General features: G+C 47.6%; 2 protein-coding genes across 19 annotated transcripts in view; both read right to left on the bottom strand.

The window, feature by feature from the left end:
* The window catches only part of ZSCAN25 (zinc finger and SCAN domain containing 25), a 55,459-nt gene extending 50,496 nt beyond the window's left edge, over nucleotides 1–4,963 (bottom strand). For 3 of the 7 annotated variants that reach the window (XM_023192075.3, XM_023192076.2, XM_023192070.2), the window contains exons 1-4: nucleotides 4,927–4,963; nucleotides 3,268–3,397; nucleotides 1,924–2,356; nucleotides 327–528 (exon numbers count right to left, since the gene is read on the bottom strand). In XM_023192075.3, the coding sequence (XP_023047843.1) occupies nucleotides 327–528; nucleotides 1,924–2,310 (589 nt within the window). In that variant the 5' untranslated portion in view covers nucleotides 2,311–2,356; nucleotides 3,268–3,397; nucleotides 4,927–4,963. The other 4 variants (XM_023192071.3, XM_023192073.2, XM_023192072.2 and 1 more) reach the window with 4 other exon arrangements.
* Nucleotides 4,964–8,029: 3,066 nt separating this feature from the next.
* The window catches only part of TMEM225B (transmembrane protein 225B), a 35,286-nt gene continuing 21,468 nt past the window's right edge, over nucleotides 8,030–21,847 (bottom strand). For 3 of the 12 annotated variants that reach the window (XM_026447610.2, XM_023192068.3, XM_023192063.3), the window contains 2 exons: nucleotides 20,330–20,538; nucleotides 8,030–13,365 (listed from right to left, as the gene is read on the bottom strand). In XM_026447610.2, the coding sequence (XP_026303395.1) occupies nucleotides 20,366–20,538 (173 nt within the window). In that variant the 3' untranslated portion in view covers nucleotides 8,030–13,365; nucleotides 20,330–20,365. Of the gene's footprint in view, nucleotides 15,112–20,097; nucleotides 20,539–21,847 lie in introns of those variants that run through there. The other 9 variants (XM_023192067.2, XM_026447609.2, XM_023192062.2 and 6 more) reach the window with 7 other exon arrangements.

Genomic DNA, 21,847 nt, shown 5'->3' with positions numbered 1-21,847 from the left:
TGGGGAACACAGTTTATCTGCCCACTGAAAAAGTATTCCTGCAAGTCAGCTGAATATTTCCTGGTAGTTTCTAGAAAGGATCTGAGGGAAAGGAAAGAAAAATAATAAGAAAGCTTGATCCCAGATATCCCCTCCAGACACCAGAGGGTAAAGGGAGAAGAAACAATTTCACTTCATCTATTTCCTAAGGTGGAGGAAGCAGCCAAGAAAATTCACAATTACACCTCGCGGGTAATTTAGTTGCTCCACTGCTGGGTTTCTGAAGAGGGTTGGCTGCATAGCAGTTTCCTATGCCCTGACATCCTCACTATCTGCATCTTACTCACCTTGCTCCTGGAAGGCCCGCGTCTCATCTCCAGGGTCCTGACTGAGCTGCTCCTCGGTACCCGGGTTTGGACCTTGAACTCCTTCCCCAGGGGGCATCCCCCACTCAGGCTTGACCTCCACTGGCCCCAGCTGGATGCCTGGCTCCCAAGTGCCTCTGCAAAGTGCCGTTTCCTCCTGCTCCCCCTGCCCGTGGCATGGAACCTAAGAACAGTTCCCAACACTGATTAGAATGAGGCCTGGGCAAGGCTGTTATGAAGGGAATTGAATTAAAATCTAAAAAGAAAACCAAGAAAAGAACCACTCCAGCTTCAGGGGAGAGGCAGGAAAAATCAGCTGAGCTCTTCCCCAGGACATCAGTGAGGAAGTGAAAAGGAAGCTAAACTCCCTGCATCAGGCCCTGAGCAACTTTTATCTGTCCATGCCATTTCACAAGGGTCCCTTCTACCTGCCATCACCAAGCCCAAATATTATCCTGCTGAGGATTTCAGCACAATATACTCACTACTAGAAAAAAAAAAAATTCTTAATTGAAGAAACTGAAAATAAAAAATGCAAAGCCTAGACCCTGCAGTGAATAGGCTAGTGAGAAACAGTTGCTTTAAAGAGAGCCAGGAAGCCTGGGCAACATGGTGAGACTCTATCTCTACAAAAAATAAAAAAAATTAGCCAGGCAGGGTGGTACATGCCTGTGGTGTCAGCTACTCAGGAGGCTGAGGTGGGAGGATCAACTGAGCCAGGAGCTCAAGGCTGCAATAAGCTAGGATTGTGCCACTGCACTCCAGCCTGGGCTGTCGCCTGACCCTGTCTTGTCTCAAAAATAATAAATTAAAAAGAGCAAGGAAAATCAGGAGGACTCTCACATTGAGAAAAACACACAAAAACAAGGCCTTTCTGGTCCACTTTTAAGCTCCTGAGTTGGGAGTAGGAAAAAATTCTCTTAGGATTCTGAAGGCAGGAAGTCAGGGTGACGAGAGTGTGCACGGGAGGCTGAACTACAGAAGGACGGGCACTTGTGGGCCAGAGGGTGTCATCAGTCCTGCTCTCCTTTCCCAGTCATCCATCAGGGGGCTGTACCACAGAGTGACCGAAATATGGCTGGAACCTCAAGGAAGCATGTGTGGTGCAAGTCACTTGGTGTCATTAGAGCAGCACCAGAGAATTGTTATAGGGGCCCTGTGAGCCACAGAGAAACAGCACTGCTACTGACAACCCTTTTCTGGAAAAAGATTCCTCAGGCAGGATTCTCTGCCTTCCCAGAGGCATCTCTGTCCAAAGCAAGGTCAGTTCTATGAGGGACCCCAAAAACAATCACAACTGCCTTCTTTTTGCCTGATGCCCACAAGGGAAACACGGCCAGGCCTCTGCTCTCATGACCAAACAGAGGCTTCAGGCCCTTCTGCATTACAGCATCTCCCCTGGAAATGGCTTTTCTTGCTGAAAACTCCACTGCTCTCCAAAAAGGGCCTCAGGGAGTCTGAGGGCAGAGGAGGGAGGTTCCACACCTCATCCACTCCTACTGCTTCCTCAAATCTTTGGATTCTTTAACACTCCCTGCCCACGCCAAGGGTGCCAGACCTGGATCCCCTCCTCACCCACCGCCTTGGCCTCCAGCGCTCTTTCTGTCAGGTCCTCCACTATGGCAGCCAGAGCCTTGCCACTCTCTGGGCCATGTTCCCGGATCCAGGCGTAGAACTCGCGGGGCAGGATAGTGAGGAACTGCTCCAGCACCAGCAGCTCCAGGATCTGCTCCTTGGTGTGCAACTCGGGCCTCAGCCACCGACGACAGAGTTCCTGGAGCTCTCTAAGAGCTTCCTGGGGTCCAGCTGCCTCCTGGTAGCGGAACTGCCGAAACCTTAGCCGAAAAGTCTCTGGACTAGGGTCTTCCCTTCCTCTGCCCCATGGCAACTCTTTCTCCAGTTTCACCACAGGAACACCCAAGTGCTGCTGAGGAGCTTCCGCCATCTCTGGATGCTCTTTAAGCATCTTCACACTCCCTCCGAGGAGACTGAGAATGACCACGCCAATGACCCTTTTGAGAACAAGAGACACGTGGAAGGTCAGCCCATCCCAGTTCTGTCTCTACATCAAGGAATATTCCACTGGAGAACACAGTAATTACCTTTTACAAGGCATTTTCAAAAGACTGAACACAGATCCCAAAAGTCAGGTCAATTCAACATAGTAATCATTTGCTAAGCACCTATTAGGCAGAGAGACTAAATAGAAAATGTCTAAGATTTTGCTTATACCCACAAACAACTTAGGATCTCACTGAAGAATAACACTATAATCAGAGAATAATATATAATGGGTTATAACTGGGTTAGTTGCCGTGGCCTACTCTTCCAATACTAAAGGAAACATACATGCAACACACAAACACACATACGAATACACACACAACAGGCAGGCAGAAACAACAAACAAAATAGAGAACAAGACACACTGGGAGCTTGCCCTCTTGAAACTCATATGCTGGTACAGCAGACAGAAAAAGTCAAATGGAAGCAACTTTTTTAAAAACTGCAAGTGGAGACAAATTCTAGAAAGAAAATAAGTAGAGTGCTCTGTTAACAGGAGGCAACTGACTTGAACAAGGCTTTTCTAAAGACACGACACTGGGCTCACTCAAGGATGAGAATGAGTCAGTTATTCTAAGAGCACTCCAGGCAAAAGCCCTGAGGCTAAGAAATTACGTAGGGTGTCCAAGAACAAGCCATATTTCAGTGTGGCTTCAGCAGAGGGAGGGGCAGAGCTGCCACAGAAGAGGTGGCAGAGGCAGAGAGAAACCAGATCACCCAGAGCCTGCGCCACAGTAAGAATTATTAACTTTATTCGTATTTCTTACTTTAGCAAGGAACTACGTGTTTTATAAAAGTCATTCTGCCTGTGTGTTGACAGGGAATAGGTTAGAGGTGGCAAGAGGGAAATGGCACTTACAGTGATTCAAGCAGGAGATGATAGGGGCTTACATCAGGGTGGTGGCAAAGAGTCAGACAAAATCAAGACGTATTTTGGAGATTAAAACCAACAAACTTGCTGACAGCTTAGATGTGATGGTGCATTCAACCTGAAAAAGACAATGGAGCAACATATATACCATTATTATAAACGATCAAAAGATTTCTAACTTGTACAGGCTTTACTATTTAGAAAGCATGTGAACACAAACTTCATTTAATACTTAAAATACTTCCATAGGGTGAGTACTACTCCTCCTACTTTTCAGAAGGAAAAAAAAAAGAGACTAGATGATCACTGCCTCCCAAAATACATGGTACAGATTGAAACAAAAAAAAACATGCAAAGTCAAAAAGAGAGAAAACTAATCAAAGTCCAAGTAATCAAGGAAAACAAGAGGCTTGAAGTAGACTGGAGCATGAGTCCTATTTACTTCCAAGTGGATTAGGTGGAAGACCTAGGCTGGGAAGACAGACTTGGAAGTCCAAAGCATCAGGGGAAGGGGATCCTGCTTGTCAGAAAACAGAAAGATCACCTGACTGGAGCAGAGAACAGGCAGCTGGCAGGAAGCACACCAAAGCGTCTGCTAAATATTCTATTGGGAGTTTGTGTATTTATCTACCCCCACTTAAACCAATTTTATATTTTCAGTCTATTCATTGACTCTGCAACATTAAGATTTCTCTTTCATTCCTTTCTAGCTATTGTGTTGGTTCACTCCACTAGTGCATTTAATGCACTACAGTGCAAACGTTTACCCATGTGTCTCCCTCTAACAGACTCCCTGGAGGCAAGAAAGATCCTCATTCATCTTTTATCTCTGCCATTTGACAAACAGAAGGTGCCCCATTGCTATTCTTTATCTCCCCCCACCCATTGTTACTCTTTTGTTTCTTTTTGAGACAGGGTCTCAGGGTTTTGTCACCCCAGCTGGAGAGCAGTGGTGCGATCACTGCAGCCTTTGCCTCCTGGGATGACGCGATCCTCCCACCTCAGCCTCCAGAGCAGCTGGAACTACTGGCGAGTACCGCCATGACCAGCTAATTTTTTTTATTTTTGTGGAGACAGGGTCTTCCTACGTTTCCCAGGCTGGAGTGCAGTGGCATGAATGTAAGTCACTGCAGCCTTGAACTCCTAGGCTCAGGCGATTATCCTGCCTCAGCCTCCCGAGTAGCTGGGACCACAGGCGCGTGCCACCATGCCCGGCTACTTTTTAATTTTTGTAGAGACAGGGTCTTGCTATGTTGACCAGGCTGGCCCATCACTATTCTTTCAATGAGTGTCCTACGTGATTACTTTGATTCTGCAGAGAGTTCTGCTTTGGTTCAAGATCTCTTCGGGTTTGTGGCCAGCCCTGCACTAAGCCAAGCCTGGCAGAACGGGATCAGCCTGGCTCCTACCTGAGCCTACAACGCGGCGGCCCCTCAGAGTCCGGCCCCTCAGAGTCCAGACCCGCAGGGCCTCGGGGCCGCGGAACACAGCTCCGGAGACTTGCCGCCCCTAGCCGGGGCTGAGCGGAGGGAGACGGGCTCTAGTGCAACCCCGCTGCCGCCGAGCCCCGTAGCGGCACCAAAACCCGTCCACGCGGCCGTTTACCACCTCGCCCGCCACCCGCTGAGGCCCTGAGGAGTCTCTCACCCGCCAGGGTCGCCAGTGCCCTCCGCGGACCGGAAGTGAACTGCGGACGCTGTCAGACAGGTGCGTAAGGAAAGACTCGCTTCCGTGTCCTCTCTAGGATGCTCGGAGGTCTCGGCGGATGCGCCTCGATGGTCGCTGATCCCAGCCTGCTGTTACGAGCCCGAGCCCGGCGAGGCGAGACCACCAGGGCTTCCCCAAGACTGACTGCTCAGCTGGAGGGGCTCTGTCGCCAGGCCCCTTTCCACCTCCGTGCCTTTGCACCTGCTTGCGCTCCGTGGAGAGGACTCGGTGCATCGCCAGATACACTACTGGACACAGCACCTGCCCCAAGGGGCTTTAGAGTCCAGTCGGTCCCTATGTGACTATTCGCGGCCAGGGCGTTGCGCCTGTAATGCACAGACCGCTTATTCCCCAGAGAAGACCACCAGAGTCCGGAGTCAAAGCCAAGCGGCAAGGATCTTTATTACAGGTTCGAACCTGGAACTTCCTCACTAGTCATGAGAGGAGCGGGAAAGTTCCTTAACTGGGCTCCAGACAGCATTTTTATAGTCAGGGGTAAACAGGTACAGAGTCATAGGGGATTTTGTACACATCAGACTTAGGATTGGCTGGCATTTGAACAAGGTGATTTGGCTGATTATGATCGGTTCCTGCCATTTCTGGTATTTCGGTTACATTTTGAAACACTGATGACATTTATCAGGGGCTTGCAGGGTAGGGGTAGGGTAGGGGTAGGGCTTGTTTTCCCGGTCTGCTCACCCGGTCTGTTCTGCTTTCTAGATTCCTGGAATTGTTTGCCTAAGTTAGTTCGGGAGTTGTTTTGCAGCCCTGGTCCCTACTGTCCTGGTCCCTTTCATTTCCCCCTCTCACAGGTAACTGGGAGTCCAATCCTGGACCCCGAGTTATTACAGTGTAGCCTCTTCTTCAGGGTGAGGAAGAGGTTGGTAATGCTTACGGAGGACCATTAATTGGATGGTATCAAATCTTTCTCTTACAAATTGCAGTATTCTATTTACTATACAGGGGCCTATAGTGAATAGGAGTAATATAGACATCAGGGGGCCTAGAAAGGGAGCTAAAAGAGAAAACATGGAAGAATTCCACCAGTTATTAGCTGCGGAGGTAAACTGTTGTTTTTTCATATCTAACCTTAACTTGTGCAGACGTTGGACTCTTTCTTCAACTAACCCTGACTCATTTACATAGAAACAACATTCTTCTTTGAGGAACATGTATGTACCTCCTTTTTCCGCTGTGAGTAAGTCTATGGCCCTGCGGTTTTGGAGGGTGACCTGTGCTAGTGAGTTAAGTTGCCGCTGGAGGGAGGCTAGGGACTCAGCGGAATCTTCCATTGCAACAGAAAATTGTTGGAATAACTTGTTATTTTCTGCAATGGAGTTGTATAGGGCTCTCCCTGCCAACCCGGCTGCGACAATAGAGGTGGTAAGTGATATGCCGGCTACCAGAGGAAGGAATATGGCCCGTTTTGTCTTGAGGGATTGTATATTGTCCCACATGTTATCCCATTCTAGGTATTCTGCAGGGGTTCGTAAGGTTAATTGGGGAACTAGTGTGACAGGGAGGCATAGGAGGGATTTAGTGGCCTGGGTGGAAAGATTTTTATGCAGAGTGCCATTGCACCAGAAGAAAGAACCAGGGGGAGCGAACAGGGTAGTGTCAGGAGGGGAAGTCGTGTTGCAGAGAGAGGTGCCGGCGTTTGAATAACAAAATGAAACTTGTGTCTGTTTGGGGTTTAAGAACAAAGGGACATCTGAGATGGGGGAAGATCCTTGGCTAGAGTTTGTCATTAGAGAGTTTTCAAAGGGGGCTGGGAGCGGGACGGCCGTCAGGGGTGGTCGTCCTAAGGCAGCGCAGAAGAAGCATGCAGAAAGATTGCCTAAGCCAGTGGCGTTTGCCAAAAGTAGTCCTTCTCTCAGAAGAGACAGCCAGGAGAAGGGGTGTGAGGAAGTCAAGGCCAAGAGTTGTTTGTTTAACTCAGTTTCCTGTTTTTGGATGTTGGAGTGGACAGTATGACTTATCTGGACTAGTGAGCGCCATAGGTATAGGCGGCTGCTAGGCCATGTTGTTCCTGATGTCATATACATGGCCCCTTTCTGTTGGGAGGTCCAATGGGAGTCCCAGGGATCCCAGATAACCCATGTGTAGCCTGTGGCAGTTTTAAAGAAATTATGGGAATTCCACACTTGGCTTGAGAGGGTTTCTGAGGCCGTGAGAGTCTTGACAGTGTGGATTTTACATGAGCTATAGGGGCAACCGACACTTTGTTCAACCCATGTGTTTTTACAATAGGGGACTTGTTGGTCAAAGAGAAAGCAAATAGCTGGGGTGACCTTCCCTGGTTCTGCCTGAAAATCAGTAAAGTTAACATAGATAGGAGAGCTACAACCTTGGGGAGGGCAATCAGCTGTGGCCAGAAGATGGCCTTGTCCCTGTGTCTGAGCATAGTTGGTCCAATTTTCTGTTAGATAGAAACGCCAAGCGAACGGGGAGGAGACTCTGAAGGGGTGGCCTGCCCCTCCACACCTGTGGGTGCTTCTCGTTAGGTGGGACGAGAGACTTGAGAAAAGGAAATAAGACACAGAGACAAAGTATAGAGAAAGGAAAGCGGGACCCAGGGGACCGGCGCTCAGCTTATAGAGGACCCACGCCCGCACCGGCCTCTGAGTTCCCTTAGTATTTATTGAGAATTATCTTTACCATTAAAAGGATAAGGGAGTGGCTGGACAATAGGATTATTGTAGGGAGGAAATCGGCAGTAAGACATATGAAAAAATCCTTGTAACATGAATAAGTTTAAAGGAAAATGCTGTGCCTTGAGATATATATGCGACATCTCCATAAACCTTTTGGCAGTATTGCTCCAGCAAGTCCCACCTTATACCTAAAGGCGTTTTCTCCTTACTCAGTAAACAAGGCACACAATGGGTATTACCCAGAGATGTTCCAATCCCAGGGAGGGGCAGGATTTTTAACCATCAAGCTTCTTTCAGGTACTTGTTTAACAAAGACACATCCTGCACAGCCCAATATCCTTTTAACCTTAAATCACCTTCGCACATGTCTCTTGCAAGGACAAAGTTGGGGGTAGGGTCACAGATTAACAGTATCTCAAATACAGAACTAAATGGAGTCTCTTATGTCTACTTCCTTCTATATAAACACGGTAACAAGCTGATCTCTTTCTTTTCCCCACAAGATTCTTCCTGATGGAGTCTCCCAGAGTAAGGTTAGATGTACAAAGCATAAAAATGCAGGTAAACTAAACACGGTTACAGGGGTTGTGGCGCAGGGTTAGTTTTAGGGGATTATTCTTAGCTTTGTCCACAGTCCACGTGGTCGGTGCCTCCGTCGCTGCCGTGATCGGTCCGAGAAGATCTGAGGTCGGGTCCACTGGTTTGACGTGGGTGTGGTGGATCCACGACGCGATGCCTTCCACTTTTAGGGTGGTGGGTGTAGTTAGGAGTACCTGGAGTGGTCCTTTCCACCTGGGTTCTAAGGTCTCTTGTCTGTGTCGCTTAACCAGGACCCAGTCTCCTGGCTGGTATGGATGGGGTGTCAGAGGGGGGCCGGTCTCATATAGTTCCTTCAGCTTGGGCCAGATTTCCTGATGAATTTTCTGTAAAGCTTGTAGGGAGAATAAGAGTTCAGAGACATTTTCTATTTCAGATTTGAGCAGATCACCTTTCAGGCTGGGAACCAGGGGTGGAGGTCTGCCATACATGATTTCATAAGGGGTAAGGCCTAGTCTGTAAGGGGTGTTACGGGCCCGGAACAGAGCGTAGGGGAGAAGGACTACCCAATTAGCGCCAGTCTCCATAGTCAATTTAGTTAAGGTCTCCTTTAAGGTCCGATTCATTCTTTCTACCTGTCCTGAGCTTTGGGGCCTGTAAGCACAATGTAATTTCCAATCTGCCCTAAGAATGGAAGCTAAGTCCTGACTTACCTTGGCAACGAAAGCCCGTCCATTATCTGACCCTATCTGGACGGGGAATCCATACCTGGGGAGAATTTCTTCTAAAATTTTCTTTGTTACCACCTGAGCAGTTTCTCTCTTGGTTGGGAACGCTTCAGTCCATCCTGAAAAAGTATCTACAAAAACAAGTAAGTACCCATACCCATATTTCCCTGGCTTTATCTCAGTAAAATCTACTTCCCGGTAGATACCGGGCCTGGTTCCCCTGAGCCTTGTTCCTGTTGTGTAGCCTGTGATTGAGGGTAGGCATTATTCAGCTGGCAGACTTTGCAATTGGTCACGATGCTGCTGGCCGTCTCGGCTATATGTCTAATCTTGAGCTTGGAGCGTCTGATCAAGTTTATCATCTGCCGGGCACCCAGGTGGGTGGTTCGGTGGATGTGTTCTAACACTTGTCCTAATTTTTCTGGCAGGATGGTTTGGTCATTAGTATCAGTCCACCACCCATTCTGGATCTGTTTTAGGGGAAGTTTGTCGATCCACTGGAGATCTTGTTCTGAATAATCAGGGAGATATGGCAGGTCCCGGGGACCCGGATCAGGAAGCTGGAGTGCAAGGAGTTGACTGGGAGCCTTTGCCACACTCTTTGCAGTTTGGTCTGCTAGAAAGTTGCCTTGAGCAATCGGAGTGGTCGGTTTCTGATGCCCTGGGCAATGTACGATAGCCAATTTCTTTGGTTTCCACAAAGCAGTTAATAGAGCTAGGATCTCTTGTTTGTTTTTTATTTCTTTTCCTTCAGCTGTTAATAGTCCCCTCTCTCTCTCTTTCGGCCCCATGTATGTACGCGGTGGCGAAAGCATAGCAGCTGTCCGTGTATACTGTTAGTTTTTTCTCTGCCCCTAAGGTGAGGGCCTGGGTGAGTGCTATCAGTTCGGCTCTTTGGGCCGATGTCCCTGGAGGCAAGGGTTCTGCCCAGATTACCTCAGTCTCTGACGTTACAGCCGCTCCTGCATACCGCTGGCCTTGGTGGACGAAGCTGCTGCCATCAGTGAACCAGATGAGTTCTGCGTCGGGGAGCGGACGATCTTGCAGGTCCTCCCGCACCCCATGCACCTGAGCCAGTATCTCAGTGCACTCATGGAACGGGGTGTCCAAGTCTGGATTTGGCAGCAGTGAAGCAGGATTTAAAGATGTTGGGGGCAGAAAAGTTATTCTGAGGGGGTTTAACAGCAGTCCTTGATAGTGGGTGAGCCGGGCGTTACTTATCCATCGGTCCGGCGGCTGCCAGAGGATGCCTTCAATGGCATGCGGGGTTGTAACGCGCAACTCTTGCCCCATGGTAAGTTTGTCAGCGTCTTGAACCATTAGGGTGGTTGCCGCGATTATCCAGAGACAGGGTGGCCAGCCAGCAGCCACCGGATCCAACTTCTTTGACAGGTAGGCGACTGGTCTCTGCCAGGGGCCTAGATACTGAGTTAACACAGCTTTTGCAACGCCCTTACTTTCATCTACGTATAGGTGGAAGGGCCTGGAAACATCAGGGAGTCCTAGCGCAGGGGCTGATAACAGAGCAGTTTTTATCTGCTGGAAGGCCAGCTCAGCCTCTTCCGTCCAATTGAAGGGCTGCTGTTCTTTTGTTGCCTGGTATAGGGGCTTGGCTAACTCTGCAAACCTGGGTATCCATAACCTACAGAACCCCGCCGACCCCAAGAATTCTCTTACTTGTCGTGCCGATGGGGGTCTAGAGATGCGTAGGACTGTCTCTTTCCGGGCTCTGGTTAACCAGCGTTGCCCCCCTTTTAATAGGTACCCCAGATAGGTTACCTCCGACTTGCAGATCTGAGCCTTTGTTGCTGAGGCTTGGTAGCCTAGCTCCCCCAGAGTCTTCAAGAGGTCCTCAGTCCCTTGAACACAAGTTTCCGGGGACCTGGCCGCTATTAAGAGATCATCAACATACTGCAAAAGAGTTATTTCAGGGTGTTGCCGCCGGTACTCACCCAGATCTTCATGAAGGGCTTCATCGAACAGGGTTGGCGAGTTCTTGAACCCTTGTGGCAGCCTGGTCCATGTCAGCTGACCGTTGATGCCCCTCTCAGGATCCGTCCATTCAAATGCAAAGAGTTCTTGACTTTTGGGGGCCAGAGGTAGGCTGAAGAAAGCATCTTTTAAATCAAGGACGGTGTACCACTGTTTTTCTGGATGCAAGGCGCTCAGGAGGGTGTATGGATTAGGCACAGTGGGGTGTATATCCATGACCCTTCTGTTAACTTCTCTTAGATCCTGCACTGGCCTTAATCCGTGCTGTTGGGTTTACGGACAGGTAACAGCGGAGTATTCCAGGATGAGTGGCAAGCCCGTAGGACCCCCTGGTCTAAGAGCCGGCGGATATGGGGTGTAATTCCTTTTTTGGCCTCTAGGGGCATGGGATATTGCCGTACCTGGACCGGGTCTATTCCTGGTTTAATTTCTACAAATATAGCTGGCCGATGTTTTGCTAATCCTAAGCCCCCAGTTTCTGCCCATGCTTCAGGGAAACGCTGGAGCCAAGAGTGAATTCCCTGATCAGGAGACTTCTGCTCCTGATGGAGTCTGTATTCATCTTCTAAGGTGACAGTCAGGATGGATATCGGTCGGTTCTGGGAATCAGTCACCTGGGGCCCCCCGGCTCAAAGTGGTTTTGGGCCCCCATTTTTGTTAACAAGTCTCTTCCTAATAGAGGGCAAGGGCTCTCTGGGATGACTAAGAAGGAGTGGGATACTTTTCCTGTTCCTAAGTCCACAGTCCTCTGAGTTGTCCAGGGGTATTTTTTGATGCCTGTGGCTCCATGCACCCAAGATGTATTCTTAGACATTTTTCCGATCCGTCTGGTTAGGACTGAGCGTTCCGCCCCAGTATCAACCAGGAAGTGAACTGGGGACCCCTCCACTTGCAAAGTTACCCTGGGTTCAGGGAGGGGCTCCGAACCCCGTCCTCCCTAATCAGAGTCCTGGGTAACGAGGATGGAGGTTGAGTTGGCTGGTTTCCTTTTCTTTGGGCAGTCTCTAATCCAGTGACCGCGCTCCTTACAATAAGCACATTGATCTTTTTCTAATCTTTGTTTGGAGCCTTGCGTGGCTTGCTTCCTACCTTGGGCGTTCCCTGCCTGGGGGAAGGCAGCTACTAAAACTTTGGTCATTTCTTTAGTTGCCCTAAATTGCTTTTCTTCTGGAGTATCTCTATTATTATAAACTCGCTGGGCTATCTGAAGGAGGTCCTGAATCTGCTTTCCCTCTAAACTTTCTAATTTCTGGAGTTTCCTTTTAATATCTGGTGCTGCCTGGTTTACAAAGGACATTACTACGGCTGCCTGATTTTCTGGTGCTTCTGGGTTCATAGGGGTAAACTGCCTGAAAGCCTCCATTAGTCTTTCTAAATAAACAGCAGGGCTTTCTGTCTTACTTTGTAGCACAGAATATACTTTAGCTAAATTGGTGGGCTTGCGAGCTGCTGCCCGGAGACCTGCCATTAGAGTCTGGCGATAAATGAGCAGTCGTCCCCTACCTTCTGTCGTATTATAATCCCATCTGGGTCGGGTCAAGGGAAAAGCCTCATTGATGAGATCAGGATTTGCAGTAGGCTGGCCGTCATCTCCTGGAACCAGCTTTCTGGCCTCAACCTGGATTCTTTCCCGCTCCTCCGTGGTAAACAGGATTCAGAGGAGTTGTTGGCAGTCGTCCCAAGTCGGCTGGTGAGTAAACATGACACTGTCTAACAATGAGGTTAGATCTTTAGGATTGTCCGAGAAGCGAGCATTTTGGGACTTCCAATTGTACAAATCACTAGTGGAGAAGGGCCAATACATGAGGCGAGAAAACCCGGTTTCATTGAGTGAGCCTATTTCTCTAAGGGGTAGGGCTACAGTAGACTCAGGGGGTCGGGAAGCCTGTTCACGTTGTGCACGGCCTCGTGTTCGGCCGGCCGGTCCCCCCAGGTCATTTTCGTTTTCGGCTGCTTCTGCCTCCCGGTCTCCGTGCTGCATTGCAGAGGCGCCCGGAGGAACCGGAGCCTGTGGAATGGGATGTGGGTATGGTGGCGGAAGTGTGGGTTCCAACGGTAGGGGGTCCTGGCTATCAGGCAACACAGGGGTCGGAGGAGCAGAGGGGGTCTTTTGTTTTGTAGGTCGCGTTACTAGGACCTTGCAGGGCTCAGGGATAAACGGGGCTAACCAGGGCAGCGGGTTTTCTACAAGATCCTGCCACACTAGAATGTAAGGAATCTGATCAGGATGTCCTGACCGCCCCGGCAGGAAAATCTTAGTTTTTACCTTAGTAATTATAGAGAGACAGAAAGTTCCTTCAGAGGGCCATCCTACGCCAAAGGTGGGCCACTCCGAGCGGCAGAAGGTAACTAGCTTTCCTTTTTTGAGTTCTACACTTAGGTCATGTCCCCGAGCCTTAACATCTTTGAAGTTATTAACAAAGAGGGAGAGCGGCGTGCTCTGGGTGCCGCCCATTCTCAGGCTGTTCCTACAGGGAGAAGGGGGGAACAAAAATAAGTGTTCAGTGGAGGTAAATATCAGGCAAGTCCTGGGAAGGAAGAAGAGGTTTAGACTTAACACTTAACAACGACAGACAAACAATGATGAACAGCAAACATTCGCAAGCGCGTGTCAGACTTAATTTCCAACCAGAGTCAGACGGGACAACCACATGTGGAGGCCCCCAGATGGGCACCGGGGGACGTCTCCCGCCAGTCCCCGGTGGCTGTCTTTTAGCGTGTCCGCCAAGACTGTGCCACCTGCAATACAGACTACAGATCTCGCGAGATTTTCAGGGAACTAGACAGAGACAGAGCCGGCTTACTTACAGATCAGGATCCCTTGACATGGGGTGTGGTGGGCTTGGGGGAAATCCCGGACGAGCCCCCAGATGTTATGCCCAGACCGCTTATTCCCCAGAGAAGACCACCAGAGTCCGGAGTCAAAGCCAAGCGGCAAAGATCTTTATTACAGGTTCGAACCTGGAACTTCCTCACTAGTCATGAGACGAGTGGGAAAGTTCCTTAACTGGGCTCCAGACAGCATTTTTATGGTCAGGGGTAAACAGGTACAGAGTCATAGGGGATTTTGTACATATCAGACTTAGGATTGGCTGACATTTGAACAAGGTGATTTGGCTGATTATGATCGGTTCCCGCCATTTCTGGTATTTCGGTTACATTTTGAAACACTGATGACGTTTATCAGGGGCTTGCAGGGTAGGGGTAGGGTAGGGGTAGGGCTTGTTTTCCTGGTCTGCTCACCCGGTCTGTTCTGCTTTCTAGATTCCTGGAATTGTTTGCCTAAGTTAGTTCAGGAGTTGTTTTGCAGCCCTGGTCCCTGCTGTCCTGGTCCCTTTCACGCTGGCCATAGGGGCAGAGGAGATAGAGGGTGCACTGGGTCTTATGGGCTCACATAAGAGGTGCCTGACCCCGAGTAGTGTGCGTGTGTGTGTGTGTGTGTGTGTGTGTGTGTAGTCAGGGAAGGCTTCCTGGAGGAACCAGCATCAGAGCTGTTTTTTGTGGGGGTTTTTTGTCTGTTTTTGTTTTTGTTTTTTGAGAGAGAAGTCTCGTTCTCTGTGCTAGGATGGAGCGCAGTGGTGAGATCACAGCTCACTGCAACCTCGAAGCCCTGAGTTCAAGCATTCCTCCCACCTCAGTCTCCTGGGACTTTTTTTCAATTTTTTTGCAGAGAGGGGGTCTCTCTATGCTGCCCAGTCTGGTCTCCAACTTCTGGACTCAAACGATCTTCCCCCCTTGGCCTCCCAAAGTGCTGGGATTGCAGGCATGAGCAACCACGCCCAGCCTGAAGGCAGTCTGCCTCAACTGGATGGCCCAGTGTTATTCCAGAATCCACTCAGGAAACAGGAAACCCTCTTGTCTTACTCTTCTCCAGCACTTTGCAAAGTGTCTGATACAGTATTTGCTAAAAATATATATTTATAGAATAATGAACTCCTAGAATATAACATAGGTGTTAGACCATCTCGCTTTATCCTCACTGTCTCTGTCCCACTTTCATATTTTTCTTGTCTGTCCATATTTAACTTGGGTTTATTTCTTCACCTTTTTATTAATAACCCACTTTTCAGCTGTTTCTAATATGCTACAAAATCTACAGTTTTTGTTTGTTTGTTTGTTTTAGAGACAAGGTCTTGCTCTGTCACCTAGGCTGGAGTACAGCCGTGCTATCATAGCTCACTACAGCTTTCAACTCCTGGGTTCAAGCAATCCTCCCACCTCAGCTTCACAAATAGCTGGAACTACAGGCATGAGCCACCACACCCAGCTAATCTTTAAAAAATGTTTTTTAAGGACGGAGTCTCACTGTTTCCCAGGCTAGTCTTAAACTCCTGAGCTCAAGCAATCCTCCCCACTTGGCCGCCCATATTTTTGTTTTAATTAATATATTTTTTCATTTCTAGAATTTCTATTGGATTTTTTCCAAATATTCTAGATTGATCTTTTAAAAGAAGAATTTACCTATATGTTTAGGCTTTTCTTTATACATAGTAAATAGAGTTGAGCCTGATAATTCTGAGATCTGAAGTCCCCTCAGATCTCCTTCTGTTATCTATTTCCACTGCCACTTCCACCAGGAGTACCCAACAGCATCCATTTCCCATATCTCATCATCTCTGCCATTATCCAGCTTTCATTGTTGCCAATTGACAGGTGAGGTAAATGTTACCTCATTTTTTAATTTGCATGTTCTTCATTATGAGTGAGGTCAGTCATTACTCCTACTTTCATTAACTTCTTGCCTTCCCTTTTCTGTGAACTGACTTTTGTTTGTGTTTCTATTAAGCTGTTTATCTCTTTCTTATTGATTTATGAGTTCTGGGGACATTATATAATGTCCCTAGAGCATTAAATACTGTCCCCAGGACATTAACTATGTGTCCAGAACATTAAATAACATCCCCAGAACATTAATTGGGGGCATTCCTCAAACACATCTTCCTCGAACATACGATGGTACCTGGTTTCCTTGTGTGACAGGCTACTCATTTTCCTTGGAAACGTTTTTGTGAAACTTCTTTGAGTTCCAGGATAAAGTGAATTTATCTAGAGAAGGTTATATATTTTTTTTCTTCCACGTAAATTTTTTTCTTGTCAGCATCACCAGTCCAGGGTCATTGTAAACCAAATTTATAATTTGAGGATTTTTGAACCATGCTACAATAGTAATATGAATTTGGGCTGCAAATATTGAGGGGTGATTTGTGGTTGCAACTTCTCAACCACAAATCTTTGTGGTTTTGTGGTTGTTCAGCTTGGCACTAAGACAAATTGCCTTGCTGGTGCCTGGTGGTAGGGGTACGGGATAGGTGACTTATATCTCACCCTCACATTGATAAGCCAGCCCTTGTCTATGACCATAGCATCCTGAACGCACCTGGTCTCTTCTGATAATCCAGCCTTTTGCAGTCCTTGGTTTATGGGGGGAAAGCTCTCCTATCAGATGCCCTTCCTTGAGTAAACTTTAGGCATAGTTTTAAAAAATCAAATCTCTGCAAGACGATTTCTCTAGGTATTATTCTTTACTTTGATGTTATCTTATAATGCATTACTATTTTGTTATCTCTCTGATACCTTTAGATTTTATTATGTATTTTATCGTTTCTGTTGTTTTTGGCTGAAGAATCAGCCCAACTATTTAGTCTGCCATGTTATCAGATGCAGCCTTTCTCCAGGCTTCTTTGTTTATAAGTTTTTATTTCTTCCAAATAGGACACTTAAAAATACATTTTTAATGCCTGTATAATATTCCATCCTCTAAATATACTATACTTTTAAAAAGTATTTCAACATGGGAGAAATAATCTAGAACATACTCTTTTATTTTTGCTATTGTAAGTAACCTGGAACAAGCATTCTTGTATATAAATATTTGACCTCACCCCTGGTTATTTCCTTAGAATAAATTCCTAAAATTCAACTCCTGGGCCACCAGGTATGAATATTTTTAAACCTATTAATGCATGCTACTATAAAATACTTTCCAGAAAGTTCATGCCAATTCACATTCCCATCAAATGTATATGAGAATGCTCAACTCACCAAAATTGGCTAAGACTGGTTTCTAATCTTTGTGGATTTGATTTTCATTTAATTTTTTTATTTGACCAGTTTTTTTAGGCCTTTAGTAAAAATTCTTTCCAAGTTCTGGCAATAAATCCATCATCAATCCTAGCTTTCACTGGTGGCATGAATTTCCATTGTTTGTTTGTTTGTTTGTTTGTTTGAGACAGAGTCTCGCTCTGTCACCAGGCTGTAGTGCAGTGGCGTGATCTCAGCTCACTGCAACCTCTGCCTCCTGGGTTCAAGCGATTCTCCTGCCTCAGCCTCCCAAGTAGCTGAGACTACAGGTGCGCGCCACCATGCCCAGCTAATTTTTGTATTTTTAGTAGAGATGGCATTTCACCATGTTGGCCAGGATGGTCTCGATCTCTTGACCTCATGATCCGCCCGCCTCAGCCTCCCAAAGTGCTGGGATTACAGGTGTGAGCCACTGCACCAGGCCGAATTTCCATTCTTTTCTGGTTATTTATAGGAATTTGGGTGAGAAGTTGGGGGAGGTGAGTCATGGACTACTGGCCTATTCTAATTCTAAGCTGAAATAACTAAAACAGGCTGATTCTTAAATCTTTCCCTCTACAGGCCCCAATGCACTTTCCATGTCTTCACCCCTCCCCAACACACATCCCACCATGTTTGTTCTCTATTGCATTCATAGCCATTCCCCCTCAGGGTGGATCCTTCTCAGGCATCTGAGGGTTGATATTTGCTAATGATTTGAAATTTGCTACCACTAGAACCCCTATATGTTCTCTAATCTGCCCTACTGTGCCCACCAAGCCAGTCCCCCATCTGTGACTTCCCAAACTGGTTCTGCTGGATTGGGGTGGTTTGGGCCACAGATATATAAGTTGGAGTTTGTAGATGTTCTCTATTCCTAGTTTCACTGACAATTTCAGTTCCTATGGTTTCTTTTTCAAGATGGAAAAGTGAGACAATTTGGAGCTAGGCTGTAATCATATCCCTATAAGAAACTCCCAAGATACCTTTTGGGGAGAAATGTAATAAGAAATTCCAGGCCGGGCGCGGTGGCTCACGACTGTAATCCCAGCACTCTGGGAGGCCGAGGCGGGCGGATCACAAGGTCAAGAGATCGAGACCATACTGGCCAATGTGCTGAAACCCCGTCTCTACTAAAAATACAAAAATTAGCTGGGCATGGTGGCACGCGCCTGTAATCCCAGCTACTCAGGAAGCTGAGGCAGGAGAATCGCTTGAACCAGGGAGGTGGAAGTTGCAGTTAGTCAAGATTGTGCCACTGCACTCCAGCCTGGTGACAGAGTTAGACTCTGTCTCCAAAAAAAAAAAAAAGAAAGAAAGAAAGAAAGAAAAAAAAAGAAAAGAAAAGAAAAAAAGAAATTCCAAAAAAATTAACTAAAGCACCTAGTGACTGTTGGTTGTTCAAGTGTGTATATCTTAGTTCTTCTGCTTGGGTGTTTGTCTCTAGGAACAGGGACAAATTCTCAAATCTCTTTTTACTCCAAGGTGCACCACATGAGTTCACCTTCAATGAATGCTATTTAATCACTATGGAGTCCACGTGACTCTAGCCATGTCCATGGCATCTTCTCTCCCAAAAGACATCCACGGTCCCTGCACTTGCTTTAGAAGTTGCACTGCTTAAGTGCTGACAGCTTTTTCTGCACATTTGTTTTTTGGAGAGAGCAGTGGGAAGCCATTGGTAGGTGATATCTTTGAGATGAAGGATGGAAATTCATATGGTTTGGCTTTGTCCCCACCCAGATCTCATCTTGAATTTGTAGCTCTCATAATTCCCACGTATTGTGGGAAGGACCCAGTGGGATATAATTGGATCATGAGGGTGGTTTCCCCCATATTGTTCTCGTGGTAGTGAATAAGTCTCACGAGATCTGATGGTTTTATAAGAGGTTTCCCTTTTTGCTTGGTTCTCATTACCTCTTGCCTGCCACCATGTAAGACATGCCTTTTGCCTTCCGCCATGATTGTGAGCACCCCCGCACCCCGAGCCATGTGGTACTGTGAATCAAGTAAACCTCTTTTTCTTGATAAATTACCCAGTATCGGATAGGTCTTTATCAGCAGCGTGAAAACAGAATAATACAGAGATGAAGCCAGTGGAGGGTTTGGATCACTGTTCTAGCTGCCCCACTGCCCCAAGCATGTGTTCTTCCCAGCTACACCCATTCTTGCTGGGAGGCTGAGTGCTCCCCATGATGTAAGCACCATAGGGCTGTGAATGGAGCACACTGGAGGAGCACTCAGGAGGCCTCTGGCTATAGGAAAATGATGGAATGCCAGATATTTTGATTGGCTAATGTGCAGTCCTAATTATGGAAAAGGAGTCAGGTTGGCAGGAGGAGGGGAAAGCAAAAAGAAGAAGCAGATAAGCTACAAGTCTGCCTTTCTTCATGGTCCAGGACACGTAACCCTACTGTGCAAATAACTCACAATCTTCCTGTGCCCAAACTATCACCAGACACCTGCGAGTTAGCTCACTGCAACGTTGGCATTATCAGTACTGCACAAAGCCCTCTTCAGCATACAGCATAAACAGTATGCCATCAGATCTCCAGCAAGTCTTTGTTTCCTTACAGTCAGCTCCTTGTCTGCTGGTTCTGCCTGTTGCTCCCTGGCAATGTACTTTTTTTTTTTTTTTTGAGACGGAGTTTCGTTCTTGTTGCCCAGGCTGGAGTGCAATGGTGCGATCTCGGCTCACCGCAGCCTCCATCTCCTGGGTTCAAGCGATTCTCCTGCCTCAGCCTCCCAAGTAGCTGGGATTACAGGCATGCACCACCACGCCCAACTAATTTTATATTTTTAGTAGAGACAGGGTTTCTCCATGTTGATCAGGCTGGTCTTAAACTCCTGACCTCAGGTGATCTGCCCGCCTCAGCTCCCACAGTGCTGGGATTATAGGCATAAGCCGCCGTGCCCAGCCCAGCAATGTACTTTTATAATTCCTTTAATAAATCTGCCTTTCTTTATCTACAACCGTCTTTGTAAATTCTTTTACCCCTGTGCCACCAGCCCAAATAGTTGCCATTCTCCCGAGTATATTCTGTATTCTGTACGGTTTCTGTTTTGCAAAATCTCATTTCACTTGGTTATCTTGTAATATTCCTCCCTCCCCTCCTGCCCTGCAGGCTTTGTTTTTGAGGTATGGATGAACAAAGTAGCCCTTCTTTTTATTGAAAATCCCAGCAAAAATGTCACTCAGGAAGCTCAGAAGAGTTTAAAGGACTTTTAGCAAATTTCACATACAAGCAAGATAGAATCACTGTGAGTATGGGGAGGTGGAGGGTTGATCTGACATGCAAGAAGCTCCTCAAAGGCATAGATGCTGGCAGAGAAGGTGGGAAGGGCTACAAACAGCTACATGTGTGCACTCACATGGCTTGAAGAAGGGTAGAGAAGCTGTGTCTTGGGCTAGATGACTGTTTCTCCCGTCACCTGTGTCTCCTTTTGTACTGAGCTCAGTTCTCCTCCCAAACTCTCCAGATTGTCCAGGTACAGGCTCCCGTGATCCTCCTTCATCCTCTGGGAAGTGGACAACAAGTGCCAGCAAGGGCAGGCCATTTCTTGAGCAAGGCAGATGGTACCTAGGGAACAGCCAAGGTTTGGGTTAGGTCAGAGAGAGTCCAGAGCTCCACGCCCTGGAGGTCAGGTCCCTCTAGCTCCAGACCCACCCTCCCGCGTTCTGCCCCCCCCCGCCACCCAGTCTAGGGTATTACAGAGAGAGATTACAGACAGAATGCATCAAAGGACAAGAAATACAAATACATGTATAAAATCACAGACCCATGGTCAGCACCTAGAAGGACATCTCAGCAATCATGTAGTCCCTTAATTGGTTAAAAAAAAAAAAAAAAAAAACTAGGGTTTAGAGAAAGGAAGTTCCAACACAAAACCCAGGCCCAACTCAAGACCTTCAGTGAAGTAAACAATAGACAACTGACATGAATAAGAACAAATGAAGGATGGACGTGGTAATTCACGTCTGTAATTCCAGTGCTTTGGGAAGCCAAGGCAGGAGGGTCTTTTGAGCCCAGAAGTTCGAGACTCATCATGGGCAACATAGCAAGACCTCATGTCTATGAAGAAAAATAAAATTAGCCAGGCATGATGGCATGAGCCTGAAGCCCCAGCTACTTGGGAGGCTGAGGCAGGAGGATCACTTGAGCCCGGGAGGTCAAGGGTGCAGTGAGGTATGATCACACCACTGCCCTCCAGCCTGGGCGACAGAGCAAGACCTTGTCCCTTTAAAAAAAGAACAAATGGGCCGGGCACAGTGGCTCACGCCTGTAATCCCAGCACTTTGGGAGGCCAAGGTGGGCGGATCACGAGGTCAGGAGATCGAGACCATCCTGGCTAACACGGTGAAACCCCGTCTCTACTAAAAATACAAAAAAAAATTAGCCAGGTGTGGTGGCGGGTGCCTGTAGTCCCAGCTACTCAGGAGGCTGAGGCAGGAGAATGGCGGGAACCCAGGAGGCGGAGCTTGCAGTGAGCCGAGATCGTGCCACTTCACTCCAGCCTGGGCGACAGAACAAATGGCCAGGCGCGGTGGCTCATGCCGGTAATCCAAGCACTTTGGGAGGCCAAGACAGGCAGATTACAAGGTCGGGAGTTCGAGACTAGCCTGGCCAACATGGTGAAACCCCTGTCTCTACTAAAAATATAAAAATTACCTGGGCATGGTGATGTGCACCTGTAGTCCCAGCTACTCGGGAGGCTGAGACAGAATTGCTTGAACCCGGGAGATGGAGGTTGCAGTGAGCCGAGATCACACCACTGCACTCCAGCCTGGGTGACGGAGCAAGATTCCGTCTCAGGAAAAAAAAAAAAAAAAAGGAACAAATGGAGATATCCTGAGTGAATGATCAATGCTGTGTTAAGATGAAGACTAAG

This window comes from Piliocolobus tephrosceles, chromosome 8 (genome assembly GCF_002776525.5).
Source record: "Piliocolobus tephrosceles isolate RC106 chromosome 8, ASM277652v3, whole genome shotgun sequence".
Classification (NCBI taxonomy): domain Eukaryota; kingdom Metazoa; phylum Chordata; class Mammalia; order Primates; family Cercopithecidae; genus Piliocolobus; species Piliocolobus tephrosceles.
This window is presented reverse-complemented; position numbering and strand designations above follow the sequence as displayed.